General features: G+C 38.8%; 1 protein-coding gene across 1 annotated transcript in view; it reads left to right on the top strand.

The window, feature by feature from the left end:
* The window catches only part of cpped1 (calcineurin-like phosphoesterase domain containing 1), a 39,415-nt gene extending 16,327 nt beyond the window's left edge, over window positions 1-23,088 (top strand). Inside the window, exons 3-4 of the mRNA XM_079397862.1 lie at window positions 9,955-10,377; window positions 20,878-23,088. Of these exons, the coding sequence (XP_079253988.1) occupies window positions 9,955-10,377; window positions 20,878-21,101 (647 nt within the window). The 3' untranslated portion in view covers window positions 21,102-23,088. The remainder of the gene's footprint in view (window positions 1-9,954; window positions 10,378-20,877) is intronic.
* Window positions 23,089-23,740: the final 652 nt, after the last annotated feature.

Below are 23,740 nucleotides of genomic sequence, written 5' to 3'. Positions count from 1 at the left end.
TTGTCTGTGTCTGCTGCTCACAGAACGAGGTAACTTTAACGTTCCGGTTTTGTTACATGCTCTGTGAGCAATGTATCAGTAAGGACATTATTTTTCAATAAAGAGTCAATAGACGATTAAAACTGTCCCTACTGCGGACGAACAAATCATTTTATTGTACTATTAATGCTACGGTTAATTCCTGAGGATGAATATAATTGATAACAATCCATTATGATTAATTATGTTCATCTCACTTTGAGCTAATTTGCTACAAAAGTTAGTATAGCAATTTTCATTGTTGCCTCGAATGAATTTTTCATTTTTGATTCAAAAGTCCACTTTTCTTAGTACTTGTTTTCTCTAGAAATGGTTTTGTTAAATGTCAAATCACATACACAATGAAATGTGTACTAACATTTTAATATAGAAATTCCATTTAAAGTTTATTGCCATTTTCCACTTTAGAGTAAATAAATAAAATAAGGTGATTTTATTGTGAGATAAAAAAGAATAAATAAAAGTGCAGTAAAAATAATGCATTTACAAGTCTAAAATGTATGAAACATGATACATTGTGGGATATATAGGGAAGTCACAATTCCAAGAAACAAAGTCGCAATTATTATTCTTTGGAAACAGGTGGCTTTCTTATTTATTTTTTAAATTAGCACCGTACCTTTCACCTTAACATCTCCTAATTGTCCTATTATAAATTTATTGTTAAATATCAAATCTGATACATGTAAAAACTTATACAGTAGATTTATTTAAATTTAATGACATTTTATACTGTATGCAAGCCATTTTTTTCCTCAGAGTAAACAAACAAAAAAGTAAAGGGTTACCAATAAAAATGAACTCATTTTAAGACGCAATTACAAGACACATAAAATCAATTATGCAGTGGTGTGAAAAAGTGTTGGCCCCCTTCCTTATTTTTTTGCATGTTTGTCACACTTAATGTTTCAGGTCATCAAACAAATTTAAATATTAATCAAAAGATAACACAACATGCAGTTTTTGAATGAAGTTGTTTTATTATGAAGGGAAAACAAAATCCAAACCCACATGGCCCTGTGTGAAAAAGTGCTTGCCCCCTAAACCTAATAACTGGTTGGGCCACCCTTAGCAGCAACAACTGCAATCCAGCGTTTGCGATAACTTGCAGTGAGTCTGTTACAGTGCTGTGGAGGAATTTTGGCCCACTCATCATCATTGTCCTGCTGCAGAACCCAAGTTCGCTTCAGCTTGAGGTCACGAACAGATGGCTGGACATTTTTTGGTAGACAGCTGAATTCATGGTTCCATTTATCACAGCAAGTCTTCCAGGTTCTGAAGCAGCAAAACAGCCCCAGACCATCACACTACCACCACCATATTTTACTGTTGGTATAATGTTCTTTTTCTGAAATGCTGTTACTTTTACACCAGATGTAATGGGACACACACCTTCCAAAACATTCAACTTTTGTCTCGTCAGTCCACAGAGTATTTTCCCAAAAGTCTTGGGGATCATCAAGATGTTTTCTGGCAAAACTGAGACGAGCCTTTATGTTCTTTTTGCTCAGCAGCGGTTTTCGTCTTGGAACTCTGCCATGCAGGCCATTTTTACCCAGTCTCTTTCTTATGGTGGAGTCATGAACACTGACCTTAACTGAGGCAAGTGAGGCCTGCAGTTCTTTAGATGTTGTTGTGGGGTCTTTTGTGACCTCTTGGATGGGTCGTCGCTGCGCTCTTGGGGTAATTTTGGTCGGCCAGCCACTCCTGAGAAGGTTCACCACTGTTCCATGTTTTCGCCATTTGTGGATAATGGATCTCACTGTGGTTCGCTGGAGTCCCAAAGCTTTAGAAATGGCTTTATAACCTTTTCCAGACTGATAGATCTCAATTACTTTCTTTCTCATTTGTTCCTGAATTTCTTTGGATCTCAGCATGATGTGTAGCTTTTGAGGATCTTTTGGTCTACTTCACTGTCAGGCAGGTCCTATTTAAGTGATTTCTTGATTGCAAACAAGTGTGGCAGTAATCAGGCCTGGGTGTGGCTAAAGAAACTGAATGTTTTAACGGGGGGGGGTCTAAGCACTTTTTCACACAGGGCCATGTGGGTTTGGATTTAGTTTTTCCTTCATAATAAAAAACTTCATTTAAAAACTGCATGTTGTGTTTACTTGTGCTGTCTTTGATTAATATTTAAATTTGTTTGATGATCTGAAACAGTAAAGTGTGACAAACATGTAAAAAAAAAAAAATAATCAGGAAGGGGCCAACACTTTTTCACATCTGTTACGGGGCTGACGAGACGTGAGACGTGCGGATCCATATGCAAGGCTTTATTATAAAACATTGTCTGACCCTGCCTGTTTCTGACCTCGGCAAACAGGTATGGCAAGGGCAAGACCGAGCAATCCGTGGAGCAAGCGTGGGTCAACGATCAGCGAACAGTATCCGAAGGGGCAAGGCAGAGAGATAATCCAGAGTCGACAGCAATAATCCAAACGTGGAGCAAACACAGACCAAACGGCAAGGCAAAGGGGTAAATCCAGTAAACACGGGCAGGGTCAGACACGGCAGGAAAACAAGGCAAGACTAAGACTATAAGGATGGCTCTGTAAAGTTGCTATCGCTGAATGAGTGATAAACGCTAACATTACTCGGCCCCGATGCTGAGGAAGTCCATGGTTTAAATAGTGTGTGTGATTGTGAAATGAGCATCAGGTGCGTGTGATGAGTGAATGGTGACAGCTGTGATCTGTGCAATGCATAGTGGGAAATAGAGTCCAGTGTGCTGTGTAGTGTGAGAGTCAATGTGGTGAACGGGTGACCTCTGGTGGTGGTAAAACAGGAGAGCATGGACCAGATTCGTGACATAGCCCCCCCCCCAAGGAGCGGCTTCCAGACGCTCCTATGTAGTCCAGGAGGGTGGTGGAGCGGAGGCGGAACAGGGGGAGGGAACGGAGGGCCAGGTCCTTGAGGAAGTGGGAAGACCGGGGACAGAGGCAGAACCGGCAGAGCAGGAAACCAGGGCGGAGCCAGAGGCCAGTTCAGGACCGACAGAGCAGAGGCCCACCAGGGCGGAGCAGACGGCACGGGAGCCCACCAGGGCGAAGTAGACGGGACCGGAGCCCACCAGGGCGGAGCAGACGGGACCGGAGCCCACCAGGGCGGAGCAGAAGACCACCAGACTCGAGCAGAAGACCACCACGGCGGGACAGATAACCACCAGACCAGAGCAGAGGACCACCACGGCGGAGCAGAAGACCACCACGGTGGGGCAGACGACCACCAGACCCAGGCAGAAGACCCCCATGGCGGAGCAGACGACCACCAGACCCGAGCAGAAGACCACCACAGGGAGGCAGACAGGGCAGGAACCCATGACAGAGACTGGGATCTGGGGAGAACAAGGACAGACAACACAGAGAGAGCAGAGACAGACAACACTGGGAGAGTCTTCGTTGCAGGGCAGGACGGGACCAGAGCCCACCTGGGCGGAGCAGGAGACCCCCAGAGCCAGACAACTGACCACCACGGCGGAGTAGACGGAGCCGGAGCCCACCAGTGTGGCGTAGACAGGGCAGAGTATCTCCACGGCAGAGCGGACTGGTCAGGAAGCCATAACAGGATCAGGGATCTGGGGAGAACAGAGACAGACACCACAGAGTGAGTCCCCATGGTCACAGGAGCCGTGACCGAGCAGGTCGAGAGTTCATGGACGGTCTCTATGGCTGTGGCAGGACAGGGCGAGAGCTCACAGACGGCCTCTTTAGCCGTGACAGGACAGGGCGAGAGCTCACAGACGGCCTCTTTAGCCGTGACAGGACAGGGCGAGAGCTCACAGACGGCCTCTTTAGCCGTGACAGGACAGGGCGAGAGCTCACAGACGGCCTCTTTAGCCGTGACAGGACAGGGCGTGAGCTCACAGACGGCCTCTTTGGCCGTGACAGGACAGGGCGTGAGGTCAGGAACGGCCTCCGTGGCCGTGACAGGGCAGACCATGAGGTCAGGAACGGCCTCCGTGGCCGTGACAGGGCAGACCATGAGGTCAGGAACGGCCTCCGTGGCCGTGACAGGGCAGACAGCGAGTTCAGGGACGGGTGCCACCACTTCGGGAGGTTCTGCAGCGGAAGCCACCACCTCTGGAGGCACTGGAGCAGACTCGTGGACAGGAGAGGCCTCAGGAGCACAGTGTGCAGCCCACACACTCAAAATGGCAACCGCCATAACGGGAAGTACTGAGGTCAGGGGAACAGTCTCTGTAACAGACAGGGTTGAGGCCCTGGGAATGCCAGCTACTCGCACTGACATCAGTGGTGGGTCCATCACACTGGATATCAGACAGGGAACTTGAAGGACTGACCTTAAATCCTTGGATGTGACAGACTCTGGCTTGACAGCGACGACGTGAGCAGACTCTGGCTTGACAGCGACGACGTGAGCAGACTCTGGCTTGACAGCGACGACGTGAGCAGACTCTGGCTTGACAGCGACGACGTGAGCAGACTCTGGCTTGACAGCGACGACGTGAGCAGACTCTGGCTTGACAGCGACGACGTGAGCAGACTCTGGCTTGACAGCGACGACGTGAGCAGACTCTGGCTTGGCAGGCATGACGTGAAGGGGTGCTGTTGCTGCCGCCATTTTGTGAGGGAGTACGGTGCTGCGTTCCTCCGCGACACCCACAGTGAACGGAGAGCCCACACACAGCAAAGCATAGTCCATAAATTTACTGAGAGATGAACGGGGACCCTCGCGGATTAACTGAGACTTGAGCGGCTGATTAATGCCCTCACAAAAAAAGTCTATGAGTGCAAAGTCCGGCAAATCAGAAAAATAGGCGAGGTCTAAGTACTCCTGAATATAATCCTCGAGCGGTCGCGAGCCCTGCTCGAGGGTTAATAACAGTCGTGCACAGTCCATACTTGGCCAATGTCCTCTTGAAAAGCCGCTGGATCCTTGTGTGGCCGAGTATTCTGTTACGGGGCTGACGAGACGTGAGACGTGCGGATCCATATGCAAGGCTTTATTATAAAACATGGTCAGAAACAGGCAGGGTCAGACATCGGCAAACAGGTATGGCAAGGGCAAGACAGAGCAATCCGTGGAGCAAGCGTGGGTCAACGATCAGCGAACAGTATCCGAAGGGGCAAGGCAGAGAGATAATCCAGAGTCGACAGCAATAATCCAAACGTGGAGCAAACACAGACCAAACGGCAAGGCAAAGGGGTAAATCCAGTAAACACGGGCAGGGTCAGACACGGCAGGAAAACAAGGCAAGACTAAGACTATAAGGATGGCTCTGTAAAGTTGCTATCGCTGAATGAGTGATAAACGCTAACATTACTCGGCCCCGATGCTGAGGAAGTCCATGGTTTAAATAGTGTGTGTGATTGTGAAATGAGCATCAGGTGCGTGTGATGAGTGAATGGTGACAGCTGTGATCTGTGCAATGCATAGTGGGAAATGGAGTCCAGTGTGCTGTGTAGTGTGAGAGTCAATGTGGTGAACGGGTGACCTCTGGTGGTGGTAAAACAGGAGAGCATGGACCAGATTCGTGACAACACCACTGTAAGTCATACAATGAGATATAAAGTCACAATGTTTACTTGTGAAATGCTTGGATGCTACAATACATTGCATTTATTATTTAATTAATTAATTAAATCATATTTAATTAAATAGTTTTAACATTTAAAAAACAAAATACTATATTTTATATTTATATTTGTATATGTTTCTATTATTAATATGATTTATGATAATATTATTGATTATTAAAATGATTCTTTATAGCTAAACAAGTGTGTTGAGTTGCATATTAATTATTCGAAATAAACATTGTGCAACTTTATACTGAGATAAAGTCACAATTATGACTATAAAACTTACCACACTATCCTGTCCCTTAAAATGTGCACAAAAATCACCCTATTATTCATTGTTTATTGAAGTTATACTTAAAATAATTACTCATTCAGCTGATGCACTGCCGAAAAGATGTTCTTTCTTACCCTGGTGGTATAACCACTTGTAAACATTGCATAACCTACGGTTAGTCCTTTTTAAGTTATACACATGGCTGGGTGCTAAATAAACTCAGTGCCATGTCAAAAACAAACAAAAAATATAGTTAAAAATGAGAAGGTAGCAAATAAGTGTTAAAATTCTTCCACTATATGCAAAAGTGCAAATGAAAATTATGAGGGTGTGCAAAGGAGAAATGATTATTGTTTGATATTCTACATCTGAGCGACCATAATAGCAATATGTATGTGTGATAAAGATCATATGTGTACTATAAAGGTTTCTGCTGTGTTGTTAGTGTTGCAGGCCCCTGGCAGAGTCCTCATTAAGTGTCTGGATAGCTTGGGTGTAGGAGCTCCTCCAGAACCTCTCAGTATTGACCCCAAGGCTTTGCTAGGCTTTTCTGACTGCAGCAGTGAGAAGAAGCTGTTGTTTGGATGGCAGGGATCCGTAATGATTTTTTTGGCCTTAGTCTTGCTCTGCCTGGTGTGGTTATCATGCAGGCTAGGCAGTATAACCTCTGTGATACATTCAGTCCATCACACCTTGTGCCGGTCTTCTGTGGTGCAGCTCACACAATAGACATTAATACTGCCTGACAGGAGGCTATCAATAGTGCACCTGTAAAAGAATATCTGTATCTTGGGGGACATCGTGAACTTCTCCGGGGAATAGAGGCGTTGCTGTGTCTTTGTGATCGATTTTTTTCCTTCAACTCACATGGAGCCGAAGCAGTCATCCTTGAATTGTGCAGTTTCAGCTGGCTGGAAGCTTGCTGTATATTTTTGACTGAGCTTGTGGAGACATTCCACCATATTCCCCAATGGTGGAACATGTCAATGTGATATTTGTCATCTTTAAAGGAACGTTTCACCCCAAAATGAAAATTCTGTTATCATTTACTACTTTATTCTGTGGAATTCAAAATGAGTTTACACAGTGAAAGTGGATGGTGACCAAATAATTAAAGGTAAAATAAAAATAGCACAAACATAGTCTTCTCAAACCAAATGTTAGCTTTGTGTGAGCAACATGCATGTTTGTTAAATAAAAAATGTTATTCGCAAAGAAATCTACACAATTCTGAAAACTCATTCGCATTCACATATGGTACCATTTCAAAGAGGTTGGTAATATTTTTTTTCAAATAAGCATTTTATTTAATCAAAAATACAATAAAAGCAGTAATATTGTGAAATCATAATACAATTTAAAATAACTATTTAAAAGTGTTTTAATATATTCTAAAATATTATGTAATGGCAAAACTGAATTTTTAGCAGCCATTACTCCAGCCTTCAGTGTCACATGATCCTTCAGAAATCATTCTAATACTGATTTGGAGCTCAAGTTGATAACAGTTTTGCTACTTAATATTTTAATGGAAACTTTTTGTATCATTATAAATGAATTTATTATCATTTTTTATCGATGTATCCTTGCTCAAAAAAAGTATTATATTCTTAAAAAGAAAAAAATCTTATTGACCCCAACATTTACAATGTGCACTTTGTCTTGTAACCATTTCTGACACACTTAGTTTAAATATGTGCATATTGATGAATAATGATAATTGATTAATTTTCTCTACTTTATGGCCCTGGTCACCATTTACTTACATTAAATAGAAATGAGCAGCTGAAACATTCTGCCTAATATCTCTTTTTTGGTTTATGGAAGAAAAAAAATACAGTTTGGTAACGACATGAGGGTTAGTGAAAGAATTTAAATTCTTAGGTGAAGTATCCTTTTTATTTCCATTGTATTGGCAATCTTAGGGTTTAGGACAACCCTGTCAGTCAATATTTCCTTCATTAAACACGTGCTGTGACTCTTCAAGCCTCATTGGTGACCAAATCAGATTTTATTTCAGCCGTTCTACCTCCTGTGTTCTGCCTGCCATAATGAACAGTGAGCAGCAGCATGTTGGACAAGCAAAGTTCGGCTCGGTAATTGAAGGGCCACTCCATGATATCGGCACAGAATCTTTGTGAGCTTTCCGGTTCAAGGACTTTTCCTAACTGGCAGCAGGAGAGATCATCGAGGGAGGTGATTAGATTTGGAGAGCACTGAACCTGATGCTTTCCTTATGGGGACTATAAAAACGTTTGCCTGCTGCCTGTAGCCTTGTGTGTGCTGTGGTAGGGGACATCTCAGACATTTCCACATACGTTAGGTTTTTAATTGCTGTTGAAAGCGGATAAAAGTGAAGTTCTCTGAGGAGCAGCTGCACATCAGTGGGCTGACCAGAGGGAAATCAGCTCTGGAAGAGCCCTCTTTTCTCTGTATGTTTAGTTGATAGAGATCTCTTTTGGGAGAGATTTTAATAGGTTTCTGTGGGATTTGGCACTGCTGGGAGAAATTGGGGACCTGTTGAAATTGAATGTTACATAACTTAGAAAGTCAAAGTGAGACTCAGATTCAGATATTGGGAAATGGCACTGATCACAAAGTAAGAGTAGTAATTGGCCTGTTCACACCAAGAACACTTGCTTTTTTCAAAGAACATAAAAAAAGAAGTTGCGTAAAGAAATTGTATTTATTTATTTGAAAACATAATATAAAATTCTATTAATTATTTAGATTTTTTAAATTATATTTATCTATTTTCAAACCTGTAAAACTTTCTTATGTCGATCAATAAATAAATAAATAAAACGTTTTATGGACTATATTTTGTTGGATTTTTTTTTCTGTGGCCATAGAAATGATTAATCATTGTCACTTGGAATTTAAATGGGAAAGGTCTGTGTGACAATTGCAGACTTTTTTTGTGTAAACAGCTAAAATAATAAATGATTCCAAACAATCGCCATCATGACATACCATTAATATCTTTAACATTTAAAATAACATTTACATCTAGCATACCAATTCTTTATGTTATCTCAGATTCTCTTGCATTCTGTCCTTGCATGTGTGTGTGAGAGAAAACCGTCATAGGGCACAACATACAGTAAAAATAAATTTACTACTAAGGCTATTTTTAGCCTCTAACTCAATCACTGGCAATGAAATATAACAATTTACTAGCCAGTGGCTAATGACAGCCATTCTTTATCCTCCTGGCGTGCAATTTGGTGAGTGATTTGCTCGCATTGTAGAGGGTCGCTTGATAATAATCTACAAAAAATGTATCCGAATTTTTAGCAAGGTTAATTCTCTCCATAGACTAGAATCATGGTCTGTTGGTTTAGTTTTCTTTGTCTAGCATTCACAACACCACAGTCACTAATGCCAACTCTAATTTCAGCTCCGCTACTCATTGAGTTTCAAATTCACAGCAGGCAATTAGCAAGATGCCCTACTTGTCATATTAGAGGTAACCTAAGGCTGTTATTAACGAGCTTCAAAACTCAACGCTTGACAGTCTGCCTTTACTTTAGAGAAATGCGGTTAGACCGAATGCTTCCCTATCTTCTGTATGAAACAGAAACTTTATTCTGAATCCTCCACATATTGCCTGCTTCAGTATTCTTTTGAAGATGGAAGGAGCCATTGAAGATAGTATTTATATACTATCACATGCTCGTCTGGCACTGCATCTTATTTTCCACTGAAAACCGACTGTTCCTGCTGTGTTCATTGCTGCTGTGCTCAATATTGCTCCGGAGGATTTAACTGTAGTTTTTTTTGTTATGTATATAGTCTTTTCTGCTCCTGTTATGCACAAATCATCTGTGCATATTATTCCACAAAAAAAATCGAAATATATTGTGTGTGTGTGTATAGATATATAGTTTGAGATAATGTGCAAATATTTAAAAATCAAATATTAAAAAAATTAATAAATAAAAATAAATAGATACAACTTGCTCTGCCTAAAACCAAGCCCCAAATATCCTGTTATGGAAAGGTTCTCATTACAGAATTAAATTGGGTTGCAGATGCTGTTTTTGGACTTTTTAAAATGAGGCTTTTCAACCAAGAAAAATCTCTTTTTATTTTCAGGATGTCCGTTCAGAGAAGAACAGGTTAAGGACCTCAAAGAAGCACTGAGAGGCACTGACCCCGACATTCCTCTTGTGTTCGTCAGTGGCAACCATGATCTTGGCAACACACCCACTCCGGAGAGCGTGGAGCAGTTCTGTCATGACTGGGGCGATGATTACTTCAGTTTTTGGGTGGGTGGGGTGTTGTGTTTGGTGTTGAACTCCCAGTTCTTCTTCGACTCATCAGGCTGCCCTGAGTTAATGGAGGCCCATGAGGTCTGGCTGGAGAGCCAGCTGCAGAGAGCCATCCAGACCCCCTCTCGCCACGTGCTTGTCTTCCAGCACATTCCGCTCTTCCTCCGTACACCCGATGAAGAGGATGACTACTTTAACCTGCAGAGGGGAATCAGAGAGCGCTTGATCCAGAGATTCAAACAAGCAGGTGAGAAGAAAGCACTTGAGCCTTACACATCAAATAAGACAAGTGGCAAGTGTTCATATAGTTAGAAGTATAATTATATAACGTGGGGAAGTCGTGGCCTAATGGTTAGAGAGTCGGACTTATAATCCAAAGGTTGCGGGTTCGAGTCTCAGGCCGGCAGGAATTGTAGGTGGGGGGAGTGAATGTCCAGCGCTCTCTCCACCCTCAATACCACGACTGAGGTGCCCTTGAGCAAGGCACCGAACCCCCAACTGCTCCCCGGGCGCTGCAGCATAAATGGCTGCCCACTGCTCCAAGTGTGTGTTCACGGTGTGGGTTTGTGTGCACTTTGGATGGGTTAAATGCAGAGCACAAATTCCGAGTATGGGTCACCATACTTGGCCGTATGTCACGTCACTTCACTTCATATATCTGCTTTTCAGTAAGTGGTTAATGCAAGCAAATTCAGTGAGTCCATGATTCAGAACAATGACTTGTGGTTTGATTAATTAAAAAAAAGCAAAGGACCAATTTATTGATTTGTTTGAGAATTAGACAGAAAAGGGTAACATATCAGTAGAATATACGTTAACTCGTCTACATAACGGATCAGTGTACAGTAGATACAGTAGAATTGCTTTTCATTCTTTAAAAAAATAAGAAAGTGTTTATATATATATATACATATAAACTTTGAACTGAGATTATTGTAGGCTTCTGTTTTATCATTTGTAATGTCAGCAAAATGATTGGAATGATGTGTTTAAGTTATTTTTCATTACTCTTTTTGAAAGTGTTGAATATACATTCATTTAACCTTTATTTAACCAGGTAATCAGAGGGATTTTTCCCTAAATAATAATCAGGGTTTCTAAGACCCAGAAATTATTGATGCAAGAATGCTGCAGTAAATGGCACATTTATGGTCACATGATGGAATAGTGCCTTTGTCTTGCCTATGGCTCTTTAATTATGCTGTGAGTGCCCTGGAGTGCTTTTACAGGATACATACTAAAAGCTTTACTGACAAGAAATATGCAGGTTGTCCATATACCAGATTCTATTATGAGTGTGTAGTGTACTCTGTAAGTGGCATGTTGTGCATAGGTTAATTATTGATCATACAACTCAGAGCAGGTCGAATCAGAGCGGATGTTGTTTTATTTAACAGCTGGTTGGACATACACGGCATACATTACTCGATACTCTATTCTCATGTTGATATCTAATGAGCATTTTTAGAGCAAAGGGACTGCCCTTTGCTTAAAGATTTCCACTATTAACAGGCGACTGAAAGATTGAATCTGGTTGTTGTTCAAATTTCAAAGTCCTAAACAAGGATGTTATTATGTGGCTACAAGGAAAGAGGAACTGCAATGTTATTGTTACAGCTATCAAATGATACGCATCTTTAAACATGTCAGATTAATTCACTCTCCATTTATTTTCAGTTATACATAGTAGTTCTGACACCAGAAACCATTAAATGAGTTGCTGTTGGAAAAGTAACAAGTAAATCCAATGGGTTGAGGGTTATGTTAGCCATAAAAGGAAAAAATACAGATCTTTCTTTGTTCCAAAGGTTAGTGTTCAAAAGAAACAATATATATTGATCTTTGTATGGTCAGAGATGCACGATGGTGCATTGATACTGAAAATCTATTTAAAAAATGGGCAAAACGGAAAGATTCACTCATGAAAAGCGACATCTTTAATATTAGATTCTAACTTTCATCTCTCGTTTTATATATGCTCTGTGTTCATGGAAATAGAGTAGAGTGTAATGTAAATGAGTCGGGTGCCAGAGATACTCCACAGATACCTTCTGAACACCACTTTCACTGTTTCCATTTCCCCTTTCTAATTTCTCAATGATCAAAACATGAAGGATGCAAATATGAGGAATTTGCTTGAAAAAATTAACCAATCCTCTTGGAGATCAGAGATCACTGTTAGAGGAAAACACAGCCACTGCCCACAAACTCATTTCCCCGGGCTCTTTGAGCTCGTAGATTTAATATCCTGCTGCAAATTATATTTGTATGATTTAAACTGCATTTTCTAAAAGGCAGCGAGGCTGTGAGAAAATGATCTTTTTTTTTGAGACATCTGCCTTAGGGGAAAACATGTTGATCACTCCAGATGTCTGTTAGCTTTGAGGTTTGTACAGTGGGTGGCATTTGTAATGAATACATATGATATACAGTTCCTGATATCACTAGCTGATTACAGCCCTATATTCCTTTGCTGCGCTAACATATATTAGTAGAATATTGTTAATCTCTAATGCCCTGTAATGGCTGTCCGTCAGGCTCTCTGATAAGCTTTGTGTTAATAATAAAAATGACTGTGAAGCAGCATGGTTGAATTGTAGTGTCAGTAGTAATACATTTAAATGAGACTTTTTTTCACTTAAAGTGTTTGCATTGATTCTGATTTGAGTTTTTAGTCAAGTTTCTTCATAATTAAACAAAATAACCTGCATTGCGATGTTAATAATGATATCCAATCATAAATTCTAAGCATGTTTTATTGATATCAGGCTGTTCCTCAATATCTCCCATCCTCAGCCTCTTGAATATTCATTTTTAATTATTTTTTGACTAATTTTATATTTACAGCTACCAATAAAAGAGCAGAACTTATATCTGTTTGTTTTTCCTCACTGTATAAATACACAAATACACACACACATTTTCTCTCAAAATCAGCACAGATATATATGGGTTTGGTTATAGGGTGTTTTGAACACCTGAATACTGGGATGCATTTTTTCACTGATATGCACAGAATAAACCCATGAGACATTTTTTTTATTTACTTTCAAGTCCATTTCCTAATGGCATCTTTATAAGGCTGCATTTTTCGTACTGAAGAGCCACTGTTACGCAAAATGTATATGTTTGTGTGCTTTGTAAATACCCTAGATTGCATCTTATTGGTAAATCTACAATAGTACTCTTGATAACAGCACTAAACACACAAGCAGAAGGAGAGCTTGTGCTATCTTAAAAGGCAACTTGTGTTTTTGAGCCCCCATTACATTGTGTTATAATGTAAAACCATTTCATTTTAAATAGCCATTCAACGTTTCTGACACTGCCAGTGGTGCTATCTTGTAGTGTGTTAATTAGCAGTGATAAGCCAAGTGTTTCCTCTGCTATTTCAGCTGTCTTAAGGCTCTCATTCAGCACATGCCAGTAGAAATGAGCACGGGATTTGGTTAATCAACAGAACGCTTGTCATCTGCTGAGAATTGTAGGTAAGCTGGCAAGCGTGTTGTTTTAGGCAGACATTGAAGGATTGTGTGTTCTGTGGAGGTTACAGTGTGATGGAGTGCCTGTTGTTATCAGATATCCTTTAGGAGAGACTTGGCTGTGTTTTTGTGTATCTCAAGGTCTTGCTTCATTGTACAGAGTGTTTCAGGGGCTTAAAAAGATAACTAGCATCATTTGGCAAAATGGACTTAACAGGGTCAGTCTACAAGCCCTGAATTGCAATTGGGGTTTCTTCAGCTATTATGTCTTAGATTGGTAATTTGGTTTAAAGCAATTGTTCCCCCAAAAAGGAATTTTTAATGAAAATTTACTCACTTGTTTTCATTGGAAAATAAATTTAGCATTACATCACATCACGGCTCCAGTCAATCACTTAATGTCTTGTGAAGCAGAAAGCTGCGTGTTTGTAAAATACAAATCCATCATTAATGCGTTTTAACTTTAAATCGTTGCCTCTGGACAAAATATGAGTCCATACTAATACAATTTTTGTTTAGGACTGTTTTTAATTGTAAACTGTGCTTGATATGTGCATATTTCTCTCCTGATTCAGACAAGGCAAATTTTCACTGAAGAAAGACTCATATTTTATCTTGAAACAATGATTTGTTTATTATATGCACTCAGCTTTTTGCTTCGCAATACATTAATTGATGGACTGGAGTCAAGTGGATTACTTGTGGATTATTGTGGTGTTTTTATCAGCTGTTTGGCATCTCATTCTGACGGCACCCATTCACTGCAGACTCTGCAGAGGATCCGTTGTGACCAAGTGATGTAATGCTAAATTTCTCCAAATATGTTCTAATGAAGAAACAAACTCCTTTACATCTTGGAAGGCCTAAGGGTGAATGTTCAGCAAATGTTTTTGTTTTTGAGTGAACTATTCCTTAAAAGTAAACTGCAGATTGTAGAAACTTAATTTACTTTGTTTTTCAACTTTGTACTGATTAATGTGGTCATAAACCACCTTTGTTTTTTTATTTTGTAGTGTTCTCTGAGGTCCACTTATATTATCATCAAGATTTTTACATAAAAAAACAAACAAACATAATTTAGAAGCAATAGGCTATTTTCTGTCCTGTTTTAACCCGCTTTATCGGAATTTGAATAGGCATGGCGGATTGTAGTGCAAAGAATGTTTTTTTCCACAACTTGGCAATGCACAGTCTTTGGAGCCAACTTTATCTTTTGGTTTCTGCGTAGACCTGCGTTTCCCTGTATAATGTGTGAATCGGTGGGCGGGGCTAAACAGGCAGTGATGTAGAAGCAGGCATTGATCTTCTTCCGAGGAGCCGATGCTTATCCACTCTATTACACAGAACATTCTACAAGCTGTTGTTTTGACAGACTGCTAGACGTGAGAGTTTTGGGTTCTTAGCCATTCTTAAAGTTCTATTATTTTGTATAAATGTAAATAAATGTAATATTTAACACTGAAAACTAAAATTAATCATTTTAAATGCAGCAGTGAATTGTCACAACATTATAATGTACAGTACAGTATGAAAACTGTATATTCTTTTTTTACATTTCCTAATTGTTTTGCTGTCATCTAATGCTTACGCAAACTTTAAAGACACTAATAAATTAACAAAACTGTTCAACTTTAGTAAATGAACATGAACAATTAAATCTCCAATATCGATCTGTATAGAGAAATTAACAAAAAACACACACGTCTTCAAGCACTTTTTGCAGGTGACAGTCATTTAATGTATCCCTTTTAAATATGTTTTTCCAGATGAGAAACAGCTGCGCTGTGTATAGGAATCGGCTTGATTGAAATTGCCAAGCACTATGCCAGTTGCCTTTCATGCATATTTGGATTAAATCATAATTGCACATTTAGAGGATCTACAGTGATAAATGACCAGCATAAGCAATGCTCTCCTTGCACAAAATCATTGTGTACTTCCTTCTGTCTTGCTAATTATTTCTGGCAGAGTTTTGTGAATAATGTATCCCAGTGGCCTAATGACAGCACACACAAACAGGCAGAAACACACACAACCCTCAAACTAAACCATTAATGCAGTCTGAGTAGTTTGAATAGACGAGATTTAGGATTTTCATATCATCCAAATCTGGCAGATCCGTTAGTTCTGTGGTTGGGAATAGAGACTCTAGAAGCACGTTTAGTGTGTCTCCAGAGAACTGAACGCAGAACGGCATCATACTTACTTATTGGACTAGATCTCTGGCTTATTTTATGTGAATGTTTATTTTTAGTACGTACTATTCTCTCACATTCTCAGCAAATTTCACCTCTCTCAGCCAAAAGGCATGTTGATCCCTAGATACTACTATTCTTGCAGTAATGAGCCCATTAATTAACGGGCAGATAAATGGGATTTTCTCAAATGTATCTACAAGATGTGAAATAAAAAGCAATTCATGAGATGGAAATAAGTCGCTTCAAGCAGTGGCCAAAAATTCTGTAGGAATTTACTGTGGAAGCAGTACAGAAAGGTGCTGCCATTTTCTGTTCATAGCACTGCTGTTGGCATTTGTGTAGGATCCCAGAATTCCCAGCGGAATGCCATTTTTTTGATCATCTTTACATGGATATCTTCTTATAAACATACAGAAACTACTGACTTTACAGCAAATCTCCACAACAAAATCCACCCCAGCACTGTTTGTTGTTAAGAGATCACAGCTTATTAATCAGCCTGATTACAGAACTGGTGGGAGTATGGACACACTGATATGTTCACAGCCAAAAATCACAACTGAGAAAAGAAGTGACTGCAAGCGTGCTGAGACACTGTCGCAAAAATGCAGAAACTTTTATGGCATACAAATCAAAACAATGTCCAAACAGAGAGATATTAATGTGATTACATGAACAGAGAAAAAACAGATTTTTTTAAATCTTGAGATGATAATGGAAAAGACTTTATATTGTAGCATTGAAAGCATAAATACATTATTTTTTTGATAAACACTCAATAAAAATTAAAAACAATAAAAATGAAAGGGATACTCCACCCCAAAATGCAAATTTAGTCATTAATCACTTATTAGCGCATGGATACGCTGTTTCCGTTCAAATCAGCGTAAAAAAACATGCAATGCATATCCATGCGTTACTGATGACGGAGAATAGCGTGCACTTTGCGTCCATCGGATGCTTTCCAAAATGGCGCTCTGTTTTTCTGACATAGAGAGACAGAGAGGAGACGAATTGTTGAATAAATGTTGTTATTTTTATTTTCTTTGTGTACAAAAAGTATTCTCATCGCTTCATAAAATTCAGATTGAACCACTGATGGCAGATGGACTATTCTGACGATGCTTTTCATACTTTTATGGACCTTGACCGTGCAATTTACTATGCAGTCAATGGGACAGTCACAAGCCTCCCGTTTTTCATCCACAATATCTTAAATTGTGTTCCGAAGACGAACAAAGCTTTTACGGGTTTGGAACGACATGGGGGTAAGTGATTAATGACAAAATTTGCATTTTGGTGTGGAGTATCCCTTTAAAATATGTCAAATGCCTGAAAGCCCTCTTTAACATGATGTTTTTGGCCTGTTACACCTATTTTAACCTACCTTGAAGAGGGTCTTGATATTTTTGACTTTATCCAGCAATTTACCTCATACAAGAGTATCATTTTGACATAATCTGTTGAACTGATATTAAATTAGTTCATTAATTCATTTTTAATTGTTAATGTATTCCTACAACATAATGGGAAAAAAAACTAAATAATCTCATTCCATTTTTTTAATTATTGCAAACAAGCTAGACAGCTTAATTTAAGCTATATTTTTAACCCTGTTACTTTTGTCCTTTTACCCTTCTGTAGTTGTTTCATTGAGTGATTGATTGATTCATTCATTCGTTTGTTTGTTTATTTACTTTATATATTTGGTCTATTTACCCCCAGACAGTTTCAAGTCAATATTATTTGTTTAGCACTTTTAACAATGCAAATTGTGTCAAAGCAGCTTTACATCGGCTTGATATAAAGCTGGGTGGCTTTATATCAGCTTTACAGTATTTAGACGGGGAAATAGTTTGTCGAAATAGTGTCATTCTCCTCTGGCCAGACAAAATCAGCAGTTTAAATCTAGGCTAAAGCAGAATCAGATTGTGCAAAGGACTCATCTGGTTCCTGTGGTCTTGTCCCAATGGCCGTCTAGGAGACAGGGTCTTCACTGGGGATCAGTCTCTGGGGCTCATCTAGTTGTCCTAGTCTCCGCTGACGTTTCACAGACAAGGTTTAAGAATAGTCCCAGACTAAAATGCATGACTTGAGTTTAAACTGAAAGAAACATGCACTGACTGATTTTTAAAGGATCTCAGTGCTTTTATTTTGTCTCAAGATGCACACCAGTATTGTTATTTTCTAAGGAACGTTTATAAAAGATGTTCTCTTTAAACTATGGCCTAATCCTGGCTTAACCTAAGCCCTGTCTGTGAAACCAGGGGGCTGTTACATAAAACAAGTTTACCAAACAAGCCAGGCTTATTTCAGTTAGTCTGACTTAATCTGAGGAACTAGGAACTTTTATTTCTAGAAAATAACAGAATAACACAAATCTGATTTTATGCTGTTTATCCATGCCTCAAATATTGCTATCAAGGTTGCAAAAATGGCAAACCTAACATAATATTAATAAAAAATAAAACCTCATATTTTGAATTTGCCGTCCTGTGGTTGGCAGGCCACGTTTTCTAAATGTCAAGCACTTACTTTTGCTGATCATTCATAGCAAATAACACAAACAAATCCTTTTTTTAATAGCTTCAGGCCTGTTTTGTGCAGTGTTTGTGGGAAGTGTCCCCTATTTTAAAGCAGGTTTCAGGCTGATGTGTAGTTACAGTAGATGTGTGTGCAGTCATTAACAGTATTGCATGTCTAATTATTCTATCCGGTAGTGCAGGAGAGAGAGTGTTCTTAGAGTAAATGACTTGTTTAAGAAGTGCTTTGATTTTTCTTCCCCCTCCTCAGTTTCACATCTGACTTCTCCAGATAATTGGACACTCTTTTTTTTTTTTATCTGTCATGTTTCTGTTGCTTGTTTCCATAGAGTGGATTAGAGGTTATGATATGTGAAAGATGCTTGAAATGTGCTTAATCTTCCGCTTAAAGTCATTTAAATGCAGTTATAATTCATCCTAATGTTTTGTTCCCGTTGTTTTAATTGGTTTTTAAATTTTTGGGAAGGTTTCTGCTTTATGTGCTGCATTGTGTAAGTCTTCAAGTTTCAAGGTATTTGCAATTGTGTTTGTTTGTGTGGTTTCATTAGCAGTGTCCAACAGAGCATGCAGATAGCTGTCATGTGCATGTGGAACAAGAAAAACTTGTCAAATTTAGATGAACTCTGACAGCAAGCAGCAGTGTGTAATTATACCTCTCAACATTGTGTTCTGTCATAATCATTTCCTCCTTTCTTCTTCTATGTATTTTGGTGTGCTATATCCTGTCTTGCCATCATCCCTGTGGTTTTTGGCACCTTTGCGCTGTCTGAATGAGAAATTCATGTGAAATTTTGTTTCCTGTATCCAAATGCATCCATTACCTCGGTATGGGGGTACCACCTTTTCAGAATTCTCTTCAGAAACGAAACCTCGGCTGAACTGTGGAAGAGCCACCTCCAGCCTCACGTCCCTCACAAAAGAGAGAGCTCATTTGTGTCTCTCACTCTTGGTGACTTGTTTGATGAACTATAGTGATTCTGCATTCGGTCCATTGCTTTAAATTCCTGAATGGCAGAGCCTCGGCCACTGCTGCAGGGGAAGAGATGAGAAGCTTCACAATGGTTATGCAGATGGACGGGAAACTACACATTCCCATGTGGATTTGCAGTCGGGTCTACCAGTGTGGAGACATAGTCAATCAGACAGGACATGCAGATGATTCAGTGGCTTGATTAGTCTTTTGCATAAATGTGCTCCACATTGCAGCTCATGATGGGCAAGAACTGACTACTTAGAATGGAACAGACTATCTGACTAACATCTATGCTATCATTTTCAATAGTGTGGGGTCGGAAAGATTTTTGTAAGAAGTTTCTTATGCTCATCAAGGCTGCATTTATTTGATTAAGAATACAATAAAAACAGTAACATTGTGAAATATTACCATTTTAATAACATTTTTAATATGTTAACGCAATAATATATACTGTAATGTGTATATATAAATTAAATCATTAATATAATACACATAATAAAATATTATAATCTATGACTATTAATACATTTTAGAATATAATTTATTCTTGTGATGGCCATTGCTCCAGTCACATGATCCTTCAGAAATTATTTTAATATGCTGATATGATGCTCAATAAACATTTTTTCTTATAATCAATGTTTGGTCAATAGAAAGTTTAAAAGAACAGAATTTTTTAAATATAAATATTTTGTAACATTATAAATGTCTTTACTGTCACTTTTGATCAATTTGATGCATCCTTGCTGAATGAAGTATTAACTTGTCCTAAACTTGACCAAAGTGTAACCTCTGTTGGCTTTGTCTTTAAGTGCCATTTAAGGGTGGTTTATCTAAAATAGGCTGTCACAATAAATGATGTGTGGAAGAAACAGCTTTAAAAAAAAATGTTTTTGTCTTACGCACCTGATTTAAGTTAAACTAAAATTATCCTTGGGTGTCTCTGACTGCATCAACAATAGCTCTGACTGCACTGGACAACCAGGCCTTGGACATTTCAGTTAAGAATTATAGTTACCCAACACCAAAGAGTGTCACACTGAGTCGGATGATGTCTTACCCCTCTATGAAAATGATCACTTTGGAATAAGATTTCTAGTGTTCCACTCCACCTGCTGTGCAGCAGTAACCAGACAGGCTCCAGACGATGCCTTTGAATGCTTTAATTAGGGTAGGGTATCTCATTCCAATCATAGAGAAACCCTCCACCAAAAAAAGATACAACAGTTTTTATTATTTTCAGACAGACATCTAGCTGTCTTGCCCATATGCATCAGTTACTGCAACACACTAACAAAAATGTTGGCACATTTTGTTCTCGAATAGTATACACATCTTAGGCGTGCAAGGAAATTCAAGCATTTGTATTCAAGGTATACATGAGCCAGATTAGAGTTTTGTAAGCAATATGCATCAATATGTATCCAGTCATCAAATGCTCTGTGTGCATCTGTAGGCGTGAAACTAAGACTAATGTGATCATGAATTGACTATTTTGTGTGATTTCGCTGGGGAAACTAGACTTTAACTATATATCTCTCATTTCAGGGGTGAAAGCTGTGTTCTCCGGTCACTACCACAGAAATGCGGGGGGCTGCTATGATGGGCTGGATATGGTGGTGAGCTCTGCTGTTGGTTGTCAGTTGGGAGATGATACTCATGGTTTGCGAGTGGTGGTAGTTACTCAAGATGACATCATCCATCGCTACCATAGTCTGGACCAATTAACCGAAAGAGGAATGGACGAAGACCTGAAGAAATTGTTGGTTTGAATCCACCTGCAGATCACTAATCATGTGGTTGTATCTTCATCTTCAGCATTCATTATAGAACCTGAGCCATTGTTTGTACATTTAGAACTTTCAGGTGTGTTTTTTACAAGAAGAAAAAGAGTCTTACGTTCAGAATACATTAGCAAGCATTAAAAATCGGAGCCAGTGGCTCTTTTGATCTTTGATACTCACTCCATACTTTAATCATGCAAATGCGTCTGAGAATTCCTTAAACACTGAAGTTAAATGATCTCATCATACTAATGGAGTGAGGAGATGCTAGGGTACAATGGTAGTTTAATAGTGCTGAACATTTTGGATGGCAGTTTGATGAGTTCACTCCTTGCTCCTCTCTGCTCATTACTCTGAGAGGAGGAAAGAGGCAATCTCCATGGTAACTATTGAAAGACGTGGCTGCGGTGACCGGGACATCGAGTCACTTGTTCTGTGGGTGGATCACCAAAAATTGCTGACCTCACCTCACACTTAGAAGCTCCCGAAAACAGCCGGGTGTGACTGAACGAATTTGGTAGCTACATGCAGCAAGAAACACATCTTAAAATGACCAAGATCTTGTCTGAATCTGTGACGTCGTAGCTTCCTCACTAGTGTCATACATGCTATAATTAAACTAGATATTTTCCAGTTTTCTCTAAATATTTCTGTGTAATGTCAGAGGGGTTCAGAAGTTTCCTTTATAAATTATGTAATCAGCATTCAAGTTTAACTGAAAAATGAACATGATTGTCAGAATGTTCCAGTATTTGATTTGTGCCCCTTTTGCTTTAATGGTGGTGGCACACGAGCTGCATGAAAATCTGAATGACTTAACGTCCTGCACAATAGAGTTCACATGATCAATGTTGCAAATTTACAGTAACACTTAACAGTAAGGTCCCATTTGTTAACTAACATGAACTAGCAGTGAGCAATACAATTTTATAACATTTATTAATTGTTAAAAATACATTTGTTCATTGTGCATGTTAGTTCAGCTTTTGATTAAAAAAAAAATTTATTAGTAAATGTTGAGATTAACATTAACCAAGACTAATAATTGCTGTAGAAGTATTGGTCATTGTTATTTCTTAACTAATGTTAACAAATGAAACCTTATTGTACTGGAGATTGTTACCAAATTTACTTCTTTGATTAATGACTTGGGAATCTACAGTAAGTGCAGAATTTGAAACATTCTTATACTTTTTATATTATGTTTCTTTATTTTATTTTTTCAGAATCTTATAACTGTGATTATTTCAAGGTTTAATAAAATTAAATTAGATTTTGAATTCTATACAGTACATGGTCATATTTTGTATTATTTTCACAAATTAGCTTTTCATTTGAGGATCTTTGGGTTATAAATTAAGGGCTCCAGACTGCAAATAAATTTGCAGGAATCATTTAAAATATAGTTGCCACTGGCAAGAGTTAGAAAAACTTTGTTTGTATGTTTTTATTCTGACAGTTAAAAAGCTTCACAGTCGCGGTTTGAATCAGACTCAGTGAATGCTTCGAGCTGTTACTGAACTGCGAGACTGTAACTGTCGAGGTTTGTGAGACTTAAATTAGTCTATTTACTGACTTCTTATATGACAGTGTATAATTAAAGATACATTTCACAACATATTGGCAATATATAAAACAAAGACATTGAAGTTTTGACTAAAAGTATTACTGGTCTAGTTGAAACGACTGTAAGGAAAATATTGGAAATAAAAACTTTAAAGAAATATTCTTTGTAATGATATGCAAATGGCACAAATCCAATCAAGATCATTAGTTACAACATCAAATGACAAAAAGAAACAGTTATGAGCAATGAGCAATACAAAAAAATACCACACATACCACACACGTTTCAGCTGTCAATAAACTATTTTTTTCAAATAAGCAAAAATATTCTTTCAAAAGATATGTATGATGATATTTATAATGATATTTAACTACAGTCAAGATAACTAAAGTGACAGCATCAAATGGTAAAAAAACAAAAAGAAAAATCAGTAAATGAATCTGATATGAGTTGATATGATACGAGTTTATATCTCACAATTCTGACTTTATTTCTCAGAATTGTACGGAGCCCTTTTTGGGACATGGTGGTGGAACAAAATTTGGGGTGGGAGGAAAAAATATTTTTCAACTGTTTTGCGTTCTCTCGCAAAGATATTTTGAGTTCTCTCGCAAAACCGTTGCATTCTCTCGCAAAGATATTTGAGTTCTCGCAAAACCAGTTGAGTTCGGACAAACTCTTCCTGTTTACTTTACAGCTTGCAGTGGTTGCAGCTCCTTATGTTCACAATAGTGCGGTTCATACAGTTTTATTTTGAACTTGGACTCAATAAAGTAATAGGCTACAGTCAGTGCTTAGTTCAAGGTACGGTTTTGGGACATTCTAAAAAGCTTAGGCCTGGTTTCACAGACAAGGCTTAGATTAAACCAGGATTAGGCCATAGTTCAATTGGGACATTTAAGTCATTTTTATAAACATGCCTTAGAAAAAAGCATTGCTGGTGTGCATCTTAAGACAAAACAAAGGCACTAACATGTTTTAAGATCTGTCAGTGCAAGTTTCTTTCAGTTCAAACAGCTCAGATTTACATTTTAGTCTAGGACTAGGCTTAAGCCTTGTC

This window comes from Barbus barbus (assembly GCF_936440315.1).
Source record: "Barbus barbus genome assembly, chromosome: 38".
NCBI lineage: Eukaryota > Metazoa > Chordata > Actinopteri > Cypriniformes > Cyprinidae > Barbus > Barbus barbus.
The sequence above is the reverse complement of the archived record's forward strand: the minus strand, read 5'-3'. Positions and strand labels throughout refer to the sequence as shown.